The sequence below is a fragment of the Orycteropus afer genome, unplaced genomic scaffold, assembly GCF_000298275.1.
Source record: "Orycteropus afer afer isolate SDZICR_OR568_19922 unplaced genomic scaffold, OryAfe1.0 scaffold00159, whole genome shotgun sequence".
Lineage (NCBI taxonomy): Eukaryota > Metazoa > Chordata > Mammalia > Tubulidentata > Orycteropodidae > Orycteropus > Orycteropus afer.
In genome coordinates this window covers 5,757,333-5,772,684 of record NW_006921746.1, presented here as the reverse complement: position 1 = coordinate 5,772,684, position 15,352 = coordinate 5,757,333, and the positions used below count along the sequence as shown (strand labels likewise).

Sequence of the window (15,352 nt, the reverse complement as noted above, 5' to 3'; positions counted from 1 at the left end):
TAGATTAGAGACAATGACAGGATGTTAATGTTGAAAATATATTTGGTATCTCCCTAACAGTAAGAATTAAACCAATAAATCAATTGAGTGCTTGTGAGTAATCATCTGAACTGGCAAGAGTAGAGCACACATCATTAAACTTCAGACTTTAGTTTTTGGATCAAGGTTGACTTATCAAGAAACGCATTCTGGAGGAATAAGCAGATAAGAAGAACATTATTTTATTTATTTATTTTGAAAGTCAGGGTAAGGGATATCCATGGAAAATGCTTGTCATGTTAGTTACATGGTAGAAAGTTCCAGAGAGTGATAAATACTGAAGTTGTCATTAAATTTATCCAAGTCCTTGAAGTGAGAAGTTTCAGTTCATTGTTGATGACACAGATTGCAGAAGCATATGGAAGCAATTAGAGGAAAGTAAATGGAGACAGTGGGTGCAGGCTGCATGTTTGTGGAGCTTGACTAGATAAAAGGAAAAACATAGGATGAGATCTAAAAGGGGCAGTGGGGACTCTGGTATCTTCTTTCAGAGTTGAGGAAATTTGAGCACAAAAGAAAACCAGAGAAGACAAAATTGATGATTCTCTGGTTCTGGTATGGGGTTGGAAAGAATATGAGAGAGAACAGCATCTCACATGAAAAAGAAATAGCAGGTTCTATAGCAAAATCTGTGGGGTTAGATTTCCAGATAAAAAGAGCACTCCTCTTCCGCTGAGATTATTGGAAGGAAGTTCTGATTGATGAGCAAAAATTTATCATAAGACAGGTGGCTGAATGAGGTAGGACAGGCAAGTATGTACAAGGAAGGAGCTCAGGATTAGAAGATGAGATTCTGTCTCTTTATGAATGAGATCTGTGATCTGAGGACATGCTCAATAATTAATGCATTTATTAACTTTATTGGATCTGTTTCTTCTCAGATCAATGGAAATATGAGGCATTCAATATAATATGGAAAATCCCTTTGAAAAGCTACAATGTAATCATATATATATATATATATAGATAGATAGATAGATAGATAGATAACATGAGGATTAGAAAAAAGTTAAGAAAGGTTAAAAGCTTTTGGGAAAATTCATCATAAGTTTTCAGTACAGCTTAGAAGTATGGAAGCAGTATGACCAGCTGGGGTCCCTGAGATGACCTTGTTAAATTTCTCTGACAATCCATCAACAAACTTGCTGCCTGAACATAATGCTTTTAATGAGTTTCTAGCATGTTTGAGCTTAAAATATTTTCTTGCCTTCATTTACAATATGGATAGTATTTATTGGGACTCTTATTTTAAATCCTCTATGAGGCTTCTCCCATGGTGGCCTTTTAGATTCACAGTATCGGGTACTATGGAAATATTTTAGAATCTAGATGCACAGTGGGTCCATGGGAACAGAAAGGTTCTCACGCACAAAAAAAGCTTCATAAAACATCTACAGCATTGTCTTAGGTTGCTTGGAGAAAGTGCATTCATATTCATAATGTATTGCATAATTATGAGATCCTGATTTTCATATTTCCCAGTGTGCTTTTTCAGCTTGGCTGTATTACCAAATTAAAGGAGACAACACAACTTCACAAAATTAGAATGTTCTGTTTTATATTTGCAGTTTGACAGGACTCTTTTTAATTTTCTCATTATTGATCCTAATAAAGACAAACTGTCATTGCGACCATTGTCTGGAATGCAATATATTAGTTTTATTGCCTCTATAACAGCTGCTCAAGTGTCGCTTCCTCTGTCATTCAGTGACGTGTCCTTTTCTCTAGACAGTGCCAGAAAATCTGGACATACTCACAGCACATCACCTCCACATGAACTGGATTAAATAGTGGGAAATTGGATTGCACACCATGATTGGATTTCCACTACTTAACACAGACAGGGAACATTTGCAAGGAAGTTACTTCATGTATACTTGTTGAATCAGTGAAAAATGTTTTGCTTTTTTAAGTAACATCGTAACTTTTGTCTATGACCTAATCTCTCTAGTCTTAGTTTTTCTCCTCTAGAATTTGGGGAAGATAGCAAATGCCTTACCTGCAGGGTCAAATGAATAAATTTTGTTAATACTGCACCTGCCGCAAAGAAACACAAGCTATCAATTATCTGGGAAATACTTAAAATGATGCTTCAACCTAAAATGAATTTATATGACAACCAAACATTTCATCTTCTTTATTTGAAATATTATCTTGCTCAAGAGAAATTTGCCTTTATGTCTTTGTACATATCCACATGAATCTCATGAGAGCCATAGAACTATTAGTCTAAGGAGAGGATGTGATAGGTGACTCTGTGCCCAGGTCAAGAAAAACTGAAGATGAGGACAATGTTAAGTTGTTAAAATGGGATTCAGGCTTTGGCTTCTCCCTCAGAAGCCTCTTCCTTCCAAAGTTTGTCTATATTGGTCAAATGTGCTGCTGTAACTTCCTTCTAGGGGGCAGCAGTGACCTGGCATTTAACCAATATTCTTTTCCCCTTTTTAAAGTGGCACTCAAGTCTTCCTGAAATAAACAAAATTGAGAGAAGTGCATGTGCTAATTATATTAACACACTGGCATGGTAATATTAGAAATAGGTAACATGCCATCCAAAGCTATTAGAAACAAGCATTGTTGTAAAGTATTTTTGCAGACAGCATTATAAAATGATACAGTTAAGATGAAACCATTATATCACATGTTTGTGCAAAGAAGCTCTCGCTTCATGATTGTGTAACTGGAGCTCATTTTTACTAGCACATTTAACATGCATTTTCTTGTTTTTGCAATCAGGTTACTAGGGATAAATATATGTTTATATAGTGAATACAAATTTTTGGCCTGGGCATTTAAGTATGTGTGAATTAATATTTGCTGAAACATGTACTTTCCAAAAAAGTGTAACTAATACTTCTTGGATGGAATACAAATAGACAACTCTGACTTGGACTTTTTAAAATTTTCTCTAATGTGTCAAAAAAACATTTACTAAATTGAGTATTTTTATTTTAAATGGGGATTATGATTTTACAAAACAACTCAAGGTTCTGATATAAATTAGTTCACAACTCCTGGCTTATTACTGGTGATTTACTGGTCAAGATACTAAACCATAGCAAATATTGACAACAGATTACACATAAAATTTTATTTTTTTTATCTCACTCAGCCACATTCAATTAAGGATGGATTTATAGGGCACTTATTTAGATCTGTATGGAACTTTTTTTTTTCTTTTTTTGTATTGTGATCTCTTTCATCATCTTCTGCTATACTCTAGACACAAAATCTAGGGAAAGGGGGTTGAGTATGATGAGCAGTGACTCTGCAGGCCATTCAGTAAGGAAGAAAAAAAAAAAAAAAGGTGGATCCATCAGTTGTTACTAAAAACCAAAAACCTAACCCACTGACATTGAGTCTATTCCAACTCATAGTGACCCTATTACTACTAAAATTTGGCCCATAATGTTTTTCCTTTCCTCATACTATCATTAGCTGGGTGGAATTTGTAGCACTCCTATTTTATTTCTCATTTCTAATCATTTCTTCTCCTGATGGTTTTACAACCCAGAATTTTATTTAATGATAATTCAGAATTAAGGTTGTGGTGAGGAGATGAAAAACAAAATGGGCAAATAAACCTTGGTTGCCCAGAGCTCTAAACTATTCTGGAATAATGGTGCTTATTATAACATAAGAGGGGAATCTTGCTTGATTGTCATTATTTTGCCAAATGTGTGGAACTGACCCATCATTCATCTGCCAGTTTGTGATACTGTGGTAGCTCGTGTGTTGCTGTGAGGCTGGAGGCTATTCCACCAGTATTTCAAATATCAGCAGGGTCATCCATAGTGGACAGGATTCAGCAGATCTTCCAGACTAAGACAGATTCGGAAGAAGGATGAGGTCATCCACTTCTGAAAGACCTGGCCACTGAAAACCTTATTAATAGCAGTGAAACACTGTCTGATATAGTACTGGCAAACTTTATGAAAAGCACTGAAATATTGTCTGATACAGTGCCAGACGATGACCCTTCATGTTTGAATGTACTCAAAATATGACTGGGAAGAGCTGCCTCCTCAAAGTAGAGTCAACTTCCTGACATGGATGGAATAAAGCTTTCTGGGCCTTGATTTGCTGATGGGGCATGATTCAAAATGGGGAAAAACTGCTGCAAATATTCATTAATAATCAGAATGTGGAATGTACAAGTTATGAATCTAGGAAAATTGGAAGATGTCAAAGATAAAATGGAACACATAAAGGTCAATATCCTAGACATTAATGAGCTTAAATGGATTGGTATTGGCCATTTTGAATTAGACAATCATATTATTTACTATGCCAGGAATGACAAATTGAAGATGAATGACATCACATTCATCATGAAAAAGAACATATCAAGATATATCCAGAAGTACAATGCTGTCAATGATAGGATAATATCAGTACACCTACGAGTAGACCAGTTTATAAGACTATTAACTAAATTTGCCCACCAAATACCAAAGCAAAAGATGAAGAAATTAAAGAATTTTACCAACTTCTACAGCCTGAAGTTGACCAAGCATGCAATCAAAATGTATTGATTATTGCTGGTTATTGGAATGTAAATGTTTGAAACAAAGAAATAGTTGGAAAATATGGTCTTTATGACAGAAATGATGCTGGACATCACATGACAGAGTTTTGCAAGACCAACGACTTATTCATAGCAAATACCCTTTTCAGCAACATAAATGGTGACTATACATGTGGACTTCACTAGATGGGATATAAAGAAATCAAATCAACTACATCTGTGGAAAGAGGCAATGGAGTAGCTCAATATCATCAAAAGAAATCCAGGAGCTGACTGGATCAGATCATTAATTGCTCATATGTGAGTTCAAGTTGAAGCTGAAGAAAATTTAAACAAGTTCATAAAAGCCAACACATGATTGAATATATTCCACCTGAATTTAGAGACCAATTGAAGAACAGATTTGACACATTGAACAGAAATGACTGAAGAACACATGACTTGTGTGATAAAATCAAGAACATTATATATGAAGAAAGCAAAAGGTCATTAAAAAGATAAGAAAGAAGAAAACACCAAAAGAGATGTAGACGAGACTCTGAAACTTGGTCTTCAACAGAAAGTAGCTAAAGCAATAAGGAGAAATGTTGAAATAAATGAGCTGAATAGAAGATTTCAAAGGGCGGCTTGAGAAGACAAAGTAAAGTATTAAAATGAAATGTGTAATGACTTGGAATTAGAAAACCCAAAGAGAAGAACACGCTCAGCATATCCCAAGCTACTGAAGAAAAAACTCAAGCCTCAAATTGCAATACTGATGGATTCTATGGACAACATATCGAATGATGCAGGATCTGTGAAAAACAGATGGAGGGAATACACAGAGTCACTGCACCAAAAGGAATAGGTCTATGTTCAATCACTTCAGGAGGTAGCATATGCTCAAGAACCAAGGCAATGAAGGAAGAAGCTCAAGCTGCACTGAAGGAAATGGCAAAAAAAAAAAAAAAAAAACACATAAAAAAACAAGGCTCCAGGAATTGATGGAATACCTATTGAGATATTTCAACAAACAAATGCAGCTCTGGAGGTGGTTACTCATCTATGCCAAGAATTTTGGATGACAACTCTCTGATAAATCAAAAGGAACAGATTCATATTTGTGCCCATTCCTACGAGAGATGATGTAAAATAATGTGGGAATTACTGAACAATATCATTAATATTATCACACACCAGTAAAATTTTGCTGAAGGTAATTCAAAAACAGTTGCAGGGGTATATTGATATGGAACTTCAAGAAATTTAAGCTGGAATCAGAAGACGATGTGGAATGAGGGGTATCATTGCTGATGTCAGATGAATCTCAGCTGAAAGCAAAGAATACTAGAAAGATGTTTACCTGTGTTTTATTGACTATGCAAAGGCTTTTGACTGTGTGCATCACAACAAAGTATGTATACCATTGTGAAGAATGGGAATTCCAGGACATTTATTGGGCTCATGAGGAACCTACATATAGGGGAAAATGCATGGCTTAAAATCAGGAAGGGTATGCATCAAATTTGTATCCTTTCACCAGACTTATTCAATTTGTATGCTGAGAATATAGCCTGAGAAACTGGACTGTATGAAGAAGAGTGTGGTATGAGGATTGGAGGAAGACTCATTAATAACTTGACATGTGCAGATGACACAATCTTCCTTGCTGAAAATGAAGAGGTTTTGAAACAATTATTGATGAAGATCAAAGACCATCATATTCAGTATGATTATACTTAATTAATAAAGAAAACAAAAATCCTCACAACTGGAATGATAAGTATCATCACACTAAATGGAGGAAAGAATGAAGTTGTCAAATATTTCACTTTAATGGTATCCATAATCAACACTCATGGAAGCAACAGTCAGGAAGTCACACGTCATATTGCACTGGGTAAATGTGCTGTAAAAGACCTGTTTAAAATGTTGAATAGCAAAGATATCACTTTGAAGACCAAGACTAAGCCAAGCCATACTATTTTCATTTGCCTCATATGCATGTGATTGCTGAACAATGAATAAGTAAGACCAAAGAAGTCTTTGAACTGTGGTATTGATAAGGAATACTGAAAATACTATGGACAGCTAGAAGAACAAACAAATCTACCCTGGAAGAAATGCAGCTGGAATGCTCCTGAGAGGCGAGAATGGCTAGACTTCTTCTCACATACTTTGGTCATGTCAGAAGGGACCCTTCCCTGGAGAAGGATATCATACTTGGTAAGGTAGAGGATCAGAGAAATAGGGGACAATTTCACAATCTGTCAATGTGATAGATTGACTCAGTGGTTGTGGGGATGGGGCAGGACCAGGAGATGTTTCGTTTTGTTGTATGTAGGGTTGGTATGAATCAGAATCAACTCAACAGCACTTAATAACAACAAGAACAGGTTTTTAACATTTTCCCTTTTCTTCAAGGGAGATAAAGTAATAGAACAAATGGGAAAATTCTTCTCTGAGTTATATATAACTGTTAATTTTTGTTCAAGTTGTTCCTCATTACTCTTAATTGCCAAATCTTAGAATTATGGAAAAAATATTGCCACTAATCATATATTAAGATCTGATATTATTTATCTAGAATATTGTGGTGGTTATGTTTGTGTGTCAACTTGGCTGGGCCTGGTTGAGTGGCTGGGAAGCTGGTGCTAGTTATTCCCCATGATGAGACTGACAATCAAGTCCATGGTGGGATTGACCACAAGCAGCTTAGTAGCTGCCTTAGGGAATGTGGACTGCTTCCTGTATATAAGCAGAAGCCTTGGGGAATGGTCTCTAGCCTATGGCACCCTTATAGCATGTAGCCGTGTCATTGTTCAGCAATCTGCCATGCTCTGCTGACCTTGGGACTTACAATGGACTTAAATTAATGGCCTGCCATGTGGTTTGGTAACATTGGGACTGTGCTTTTTTGTTTGTCAACCTTGGGTTTGTCAGAATAAGCAGTTAGCAGTTAGAGTGAAGAAATGCCTCCAGCTTCAGTGGTCCGGGAGCAGGAGACAGAGCTGGACCCCGAGGTTGAGGGGTTTTCACACAGCCTCTACAGCCTGGCACTTTGAACTTGGACTTAAAGTCTCCAAACTGTAAGAGAATAAACTCCTGTTTGTTAAGGTCATCCCCTTTGTGGTATATTTCTTGTCAGAGTGGCAATAGGTAATCAGAACAAAAATATTCACTCATTAAAAGCTTTTCTCCCTTATCATAAGCAAAAGTACAATTATTGATGCTGTACCTTAAATATCTTTTTAATATGCTAACTATTCTTTTTAACATTTGTTTTTCCCTTATTAAAAACTATTTTTATTTGCACTGATGTAATGAGTATGACACTTTTAAGATAAATTCAGGAATGCCCCTGAAGGATCAACCATAAGGTATGAAATGTGAAATTCTGTCACACAAACATGAATGACTGCTACTATAATTGCTGGTTCCTCTTTTATTAGGTTTTTTTATTAATTAAATGGAAAGTCCGCCATTAGCCTTATAAAAGTACTCATCTGTTTTCCTTTAATTTCAAGTAGATTAAAAGTGAGATTTGACATTAATTAAAAACTTAGGATTTATAGGGGGTTTAATTGCAAACAGTATTTTATTGGTGAGCATGTAGATTGTCTTTTTAGTTTTGTTTGGTAATAAACAAGGTATTGAACAATGACAAGACTAAAATAAATCACTTGAAGAAGAGAACATCCTTGTTGGCTCTCGCTTATGTATAGCTCAGAATCCTGTCTAGCTGGGAGCAGGTAAGTGGAGAAGCTCAAAACTAAGAATTTACTTGGAGGATTTTTAATGTTTACAGTGAAGTCTGGAATTTATTTTTTACTTTAAAAATGTGATGAATTTGGGATGGTCACATTAGAAGTCTTAAAAATCAACACCATGTATTCAGTTCACTTAATATATTTCAAGATCACATTATGCAAATATGATTTCAGCTGCTGTCTATTTTTAAGCTGAACTTGAGATGCTATAGGATAACTGATGTCCAAGAGGTTTCTTGAAGTTGCACATTTTATTACTTACCCTTTTAACCAGAGCCTGTTGCATGAAAAGGGCCATCTTCTGTGGGGACCTGTATGTAGTACATGTATTTTCCAATTAGCATTTTTGCATGTTCTCCTTTGGTTATGAATCTGATTTAGCCTTGTCATACTGGGCTTTTAAGAGGAGCTCTATCTTTGGAGCCCAGGCTACATGTGACAAGATTAAATTGGCACACTTTACTGTGTAGCTCTTGTGTCCCTGGCAGCACTAGTCTGGCTGATATCTCTGAGAGAAGCCTCAGCTGTCACTCAGCGACCCATTAACACTACTGTTCCATCCTGCAGTGTCGTTTTTCTCATTCTCATGGAGATAATGGTCTCTGGAGATCTGCAATACCTGCAGGAATGAAAAAGAACAGCAGAGACAGGCTAACTATCAAAGAGGGAGCAAACAACACAGCAAGACCATGGATTCCAATAGCAGAATTTAAAATTGAGTGAAAAGATGAGGTCCATTATGATAGCTGAGTCGGTAAGGTAGGGAGAGGATTGAGTTTTAATAGGAATCATACATTTTTAACAAGATATTTTATCCTCCCTGCCTGAATATCAAAGGAAGCTTCCAAAAATAGCACTTGCAACTAGATATAGAGAAGGTGACTGCTTTGAAAATGTAATGGGCAATGTAACAGAGTAAGAGTTGTTATTTACAGATAGGCTGTTGTTGTTATGTGCCGTCGAGTCAGTATCTATTAAAGTGAATTGCTTAATATTCTGTAAGTAAAACAGGTAACCTGTTGAGCGTTGGCTTATTGGGGTACAAAATCCTCTTTCTAGTAAAAGCACAAAAGTGGAATATAATAGGAGATCTCTCTAATCCTAGGCTTTTTCTACTCGTTGAACAACTGATTGTGGTTTATGCAAATTCACTGCTATCTTGTAGTCCAAACTTATACTGTTTGGCTGGGTACTTTATAAGTTATACTTTTACTGGTAAAGGAATTATTTAAACATACTTCTCAGTTTCCTAGAATAAGTCCAGGCTAACTTAATTTTATATAAAAGCAAAAAGCAAAGCCAGTAGAGTCATGAAGTGCTCTATGGAAACCAATTGCTGACAGTTTTAAGTAAAGGTAGAGACAATAATACATAAATAAGCCCTAAATTGGCAAATTGAGGGAAGCCTAGACAGGATTCAAGGTTACAAAATAAAGGATAAGAAAAGATGTTACACCACACACTTTTTTTTTTTTTTTAGAACCATAATCTTCATGTTTACTCTGCCTCCAATTTTCCCACACCAGCCAAAGTTTATTATTGAGTTTATACAGTTATTCTCATGCTAGTGTATTCCAGGTGATACAAATGCTAGAAGGGTAAATGTGGCATAGTTTATGGAATACCAACTTTAATTTTGAGTTAACGTTTAATTACAAAAAATAAAAGTTTTATTTTTTACCTTAAAATAAGTATGGTACATTCTTGTCTCTTAGGGGTTTGAATTTGTACCTCTCTTCCTTTAGATATGGGAAGTTCTGGTGGCACCATAGTGAAAGCATTAGGCTGCTCAACAAAAGGTTGGTGGTTTGAACCCACCAGCCACTCTGTGGGAGAAAGATGATGAGGCAGTTTGATTTGCTGAAGATTTACCGTACTGGGTAGGGTGCAGTCCTACTCTGCCCTATAGGGTCACTATGAGATGGACTCCACTCATTGGCAGTGGGTTTGGTTTTTGGTCCTTCAGGTACACTTGAAGGAAAACAATGAGATGCACTACTATAGAGTTTAGCAGGAAAAGGGACTCAGATTATAAAGGTTTAGCTTAATGTGGTGTAGGAGCTCTGGTAGCTAGTGCCTAAGGCACTTGTCTGCTAACCAGAAAGCGGGAGGTTCAAACTCACCAGCCTCTCCTCGGAAAGAAGGTTGGGCAATCTACTTCTGTAGTGATACTGCCTCAGCAACCCAAGGAGGGGTCACTATGAGTCGCGGCTGACACGATGGAACATAACAACAATAATGTACTGTTAATCAGAATTGGGTGTACTCCCAAACCTTCCAGCAAAAGAAACTATGCTTATTCTTAATTTTACCGTTGAAAAAATCAGTTAATGCCAGTAGGGTGGCTAGCAGCGCAGCACAATGCATGACGTCATCTCTATGACCATCGCACTGAATTGTCGCGCCACGTGCGCGATCGGGCGCCTAAAAGAGACGCTGGCACGCCGGTGCAACGGTTTGGGCTGTTGGGAGTTGTCGTCACCATCGTCTGCACTCCCTGAGAAAGATGCTCGCTGCAGTTGTTTCCCGTGTGTTGTCAGGCATCGCCGCCCAGAAGCCAGCCAACAGAGTGTTGGTGGCATCTTGTAACTATTCACGACAGGCTACATTCGAAATTAAGAAATGTGATCTTTTTCGTTTGGAAGAGGGCCCTCCTGTTACAGCAGATCTCACCAGGGAAGATGGGCTGAAGTACTACCGGGTGATGCGGACCGTTCGCGCAATGGAATTAAAAGCAGATCAACTGTACAAGCAGAAATTTATTCGTGGTTTCTGTCACTTGTGTGATGGTCAAGAAGCATGTTGCGTGGGGCTTGAGGCAGGTATAAGACCCATGGATCATGTCATCACATCCTATCGGGCTCATGGCATATGCATTACTCGGGGACTTTCTGTCCGAGCAGTTCTTGCGGAGCTTACAGGACGAAGAGGAGGTTGTGCTAAAGGAAAAGGTGGATCAATGCATATGTATACCAAGAACTTCTACGGTGGCAATGGCATTGTTGGAGCTCAGGTGCCCCTGGGAGCTGGTATTGCTCTGGCCTGTAAATATGAAGAAAATAATGAAGTCTGCTTGACTTTATATGGTGATGGCGCTGCTAATCAGGGTCAGCTATTTGAAGTTTATAATATGGCAGCTTTATGGAAATTGCCTTGTGTTTTCATCTGTGAGAATAACCGGTATGGAATGGGAACATCTAATGAGAGAGCAGCAGCCAGCACTGATTACTATAAGAGAGGCAATTTCATTCCTGGGCTAAGGGTAGATGGAATGGATGTTCTATGTGTCCGAGAGGCAACAAAGTTTGCAGCTGACTATTGTAGATCTGGAAAGGGGCCCATACTGATGGAGCTTGAGACTTACCGTTATCACGGACACAGTATGAGTGATCCTGGGATCAGTTATCGTTCCCGAGAAGAAGTTCAAGATGTAAGAAGAAAGAGTGATCCTATTATGCTTCTCAAAGATAGAATGGTAAACAGCAAGCTTGTCACTGTGGAAGAATTAAAGGAAATTGATGGTGAAGTGAGGAAAGAAATTGACGATGCAGCCCAGTTTGCTGTAACTGATCCGGAACCTCCCTTGGAAGAATTAGGCCATCACATCTACAGTGGTAGTCCACCTTTTGAAGTTCGTGGTGCAAACCAATGGGTCAAGTTTAAGTCCATCAGTTAAAGAGAGACTTAAATAGTATTTATTATTATTAGATCTTCGATGACATATTCATTGTCAACATTAAGAAAATGAGTTCTCAATTTTAAGAAGAAATAAAACAAAAACTACAGTCTTGTAAACTCATTCATTGTTGTTGTTGTTGTTTTGTTATGTGCTGTCGAGTGGGACCTGACTCATAGCAACCCCTCCTTGGGTTTCCGAGGCAGTATCCCTATGGAAGTAAATTGCCCAACCTTCCTTCCAAGGAGTGACTGGTGGGTTTGAACCACCAGCCTTCTGGTTAGCAGTCAAGTGCCTCAGGTACTATGCTACCAGAACTCATTCATTATAAATTCATTATTAAGGTTGACTATGTTAAAGATTATTTTAAATATATGCAAGGCTAAAATAGGAAATTATAGAAAAAAGATTAACTCCTTAAAATATCTGCTCATATACATCTATTTAATTAAGTTTTAGTCTATTTTGAAAAATAGTCTCATTTACTAAGAGACAAAAAGAAGGTCTTTGACTACTGCTCCATCCTGCCATGGTTGTGTGTGTGTATGTGTATGTGTGTGTGTGTGAATCCACTATCCTGAGGGAGAGAAATGTTAAGTCATACCAAGGTATCACAACCTTCAGTGGTATGCGACTTACATGAGCTTACTTGAATTAATCAATAACTAACACAGTTTAGTATAGTAATGTGTTTTCATGCAAAAAACACACATTAATATGTAGTTTTGATGCTAAAACTCATTATCACTGACCACCTTTACTTCAATAAAATACATTATTATAATGGCAGACAGAGGAAAGACAAAGATTTTTTTTCATATTATTTTACTTTATTATAATATTTTTAGTGTACTAATTTAAGGGACAACCATGTAAACAAATTTAAAATCTAAGGAAAAATTACACCGAAGTTAAAAGGATTATAATTTACTATTTATACTATTATATGTCCAAGATTTCAAGAACCATCTTGGTGAATTTCAGAGAAATTGAATTCATTTAAATATAAATAGAAATACTGTATCAAAAGGTTAAACAAAGGAAGAGATAATGAATAAAAAGTTGAAAGTAAAATTTGCTTTGGCTAGAATCGAATAGCCACAGATAAGTTTTTATAAAAGAAAATATAACTTGAATCATAGAAGTTTATTTCCTGTACTGTCACTTAGCAAGTCATGACTTGATGAAAGTATTTTTATTTGACTAAGGAACCCTGCTGGTACAATGGTTAAGTGCTCACTGCTAACTAAAAGTTCTGCAGTTTGAACTCACCAGGGTCTCCACTGAAGTAAAACCTCCTCCCATAAAGATTGGGAGCTCTGGTGGAGTAGTGCCTGAGGCATTTGCTAGAAAACCCTGTGGGGCAATTGTATACTATCATATAGGGTCTCTGTGACTTTGAATTGACTCCACACATAACATATTCAATGATCTAAAATCCTATTGAGTGTGCTGTTTGATGTGTTTGACTCCTCTGAGATAGACTACTTTCCAAAACCAGAAATAAGAATTTGCCTATTGTGGTAGTTCAGTTTGTGTGTCAGCTTGGCTGGGCCTGGTTGAGTGGCTGGGCAGTTAGTGGTAGTTAATCCCCATGATGAGACTGGCAATCAACTCCATGGTGGGATCTACCACAAGTAGCTGAGTAGCTGCCTTTGGGAATGTGGTCTGCCCCTGTATTTAAGGAGATGCCTTGGGAATGGTCTCTAGCCTATGGCATGCTTGGACCCTGCATGTAGCCGTGTCTTTGTTGAGCAGCCTGCTGTGCTCTGTCAACCTTGGGGCTCACAATGGACTTAAGTTAATGCCCTGCAGTGTTTTGGTAACATCGGGACTGCGCCTTTTTACTTGTCAATTTTGGGGCTTCTCAGTCTCAGCAGCTAGCAGCTGTCTGAGTGAAGAAATGCCTTTAGCTCCAGTGGGCCGGGAGCAGGAGGCAAAGCTGGACCCCAAGGTTGAGGGGCTTTCACCCAGCCCCTAGAGCCTGGCACTTTGCATTTGGACTTAAAGCCTCCAAACTCATGTTTGATAAGGCCATCCCATTTGTGGTATATGTTCTTGTCAGAGCAGCACTAGGTAACCAGAACACCTATGATTTAAGATTTAAGAACTAGTTGGTAGACACACCAAAAGAAAAAAAAAGATCCATTGTTTAAGGTGTTAACATTTTCTTTACATCATCTACAAACAGAACCTAGAGATTTCTAAGAACTCAAACTGAGAAAGCAAAAACATAGAGAGGGCTTTGAGTACAGGATAATGGGTATACATATGTATATGCTTAATGATTAAATCCACCCCTAACAGGTCAAAACAAGATAATTTCAACATTATATATTCAGAAAGCAAAGATAAATATTATTTTATTTACAGATCAATAATACTACCTATTATGATTTGGATCGTATATTGCAGCTGCAATTTAAAGGTACTTTGAGACCTTTCCACTATAAAATGTTTTATAAAGTATTCAAAATTAGCACATTTTTCTAATGGCAGTTTTCTCCCATTTTTATTTTGATAAACTGATACTGCCATAAACTTGTAAATGGAAGAGAAAAGCTCAATAAAAGCCATTTCATATTTACAACATAGGGAAATCACTTATAAATCTGTTCACATAAAGGATTATTTTGGAACTGGCAAAAAATTAAAACACAAAGAATCAGAAATGAAATCATCACTAAAGTAAGGAGCATATATATTGTACTTCATTTTCAGGAAAAACATAAATCTTGTTATGTGAGAAAAACAGGTATTTCACAAACTACACATATTTCCTTAAATCAGAAACTACAGGCAGTTCCCAACTTACAAAGGGGTTTCCTCCCTCCTGATAAGGAGGGTTTCCTTTATCATATGTTGGTTCTAACATGAGTAGAATACTTAATATTTTTTTTTTAGATTTCATTATTACTGCCTTTTATTATCAATATCTTTCTAAATTTGGTCTTTTTTTTTGGTTGGAAACATGCATATAAACTTAGCGATATATTTTAATACATGTTGTTGTTGTTGTTGTTGTTGTTGTTTGCCATCGAGTCGGCCCCGACTCATCGCGACCCCTCCTTGGGTTTCTGAGGCAGTATCACTACCGAAGTAGGATTGCCCAACCTTCCTTGTAGACATATAAAATATACACAAATCACAAAAAAATGAAAAGTTGTGTAATTCATCATAACACAAATATGTTGGACTTTGAAAACTACTTGTATTCAATGTTTTCTTTATAAAAAATATTAGGCTTCTGTGTGTAAAATTAAGATCTATAATATAACTTCTAGCACACAATTTGGGAGCTCTGGTAGCATAGTGGCTAAAGCACTCGACTGCTAACCAGAAGGCTGGTGGTTCAAACCC

The 15,352-nt window shown here is 37.0% G+C and overlaps 1 protein-coding gene across 1 annotated transcript; it reads left to right on the top strand.

The window, feature by feature from the left end:
* Positions 1–10,819: 10,819 nt before the first annotated feature.
* Positions 10,820–11,992, top strand: PDHA2 (pyruvate dehydrogenase E1 subunit alpha 2). Its single transcript, XM_007946392.2, has one exon. The coding sequence runs from the start codon at positions 10,823–10,825 to the stop codon at positions 11,990–11,992; it is 1,170 nt and encodes a 389-aa protein (XP_007944583.1). The 5' UTR covers positions 10,820–10,822.
* The last annotated feature ends 3,360 nt before the right edge of the window (positions 11,993–15,352 follow it).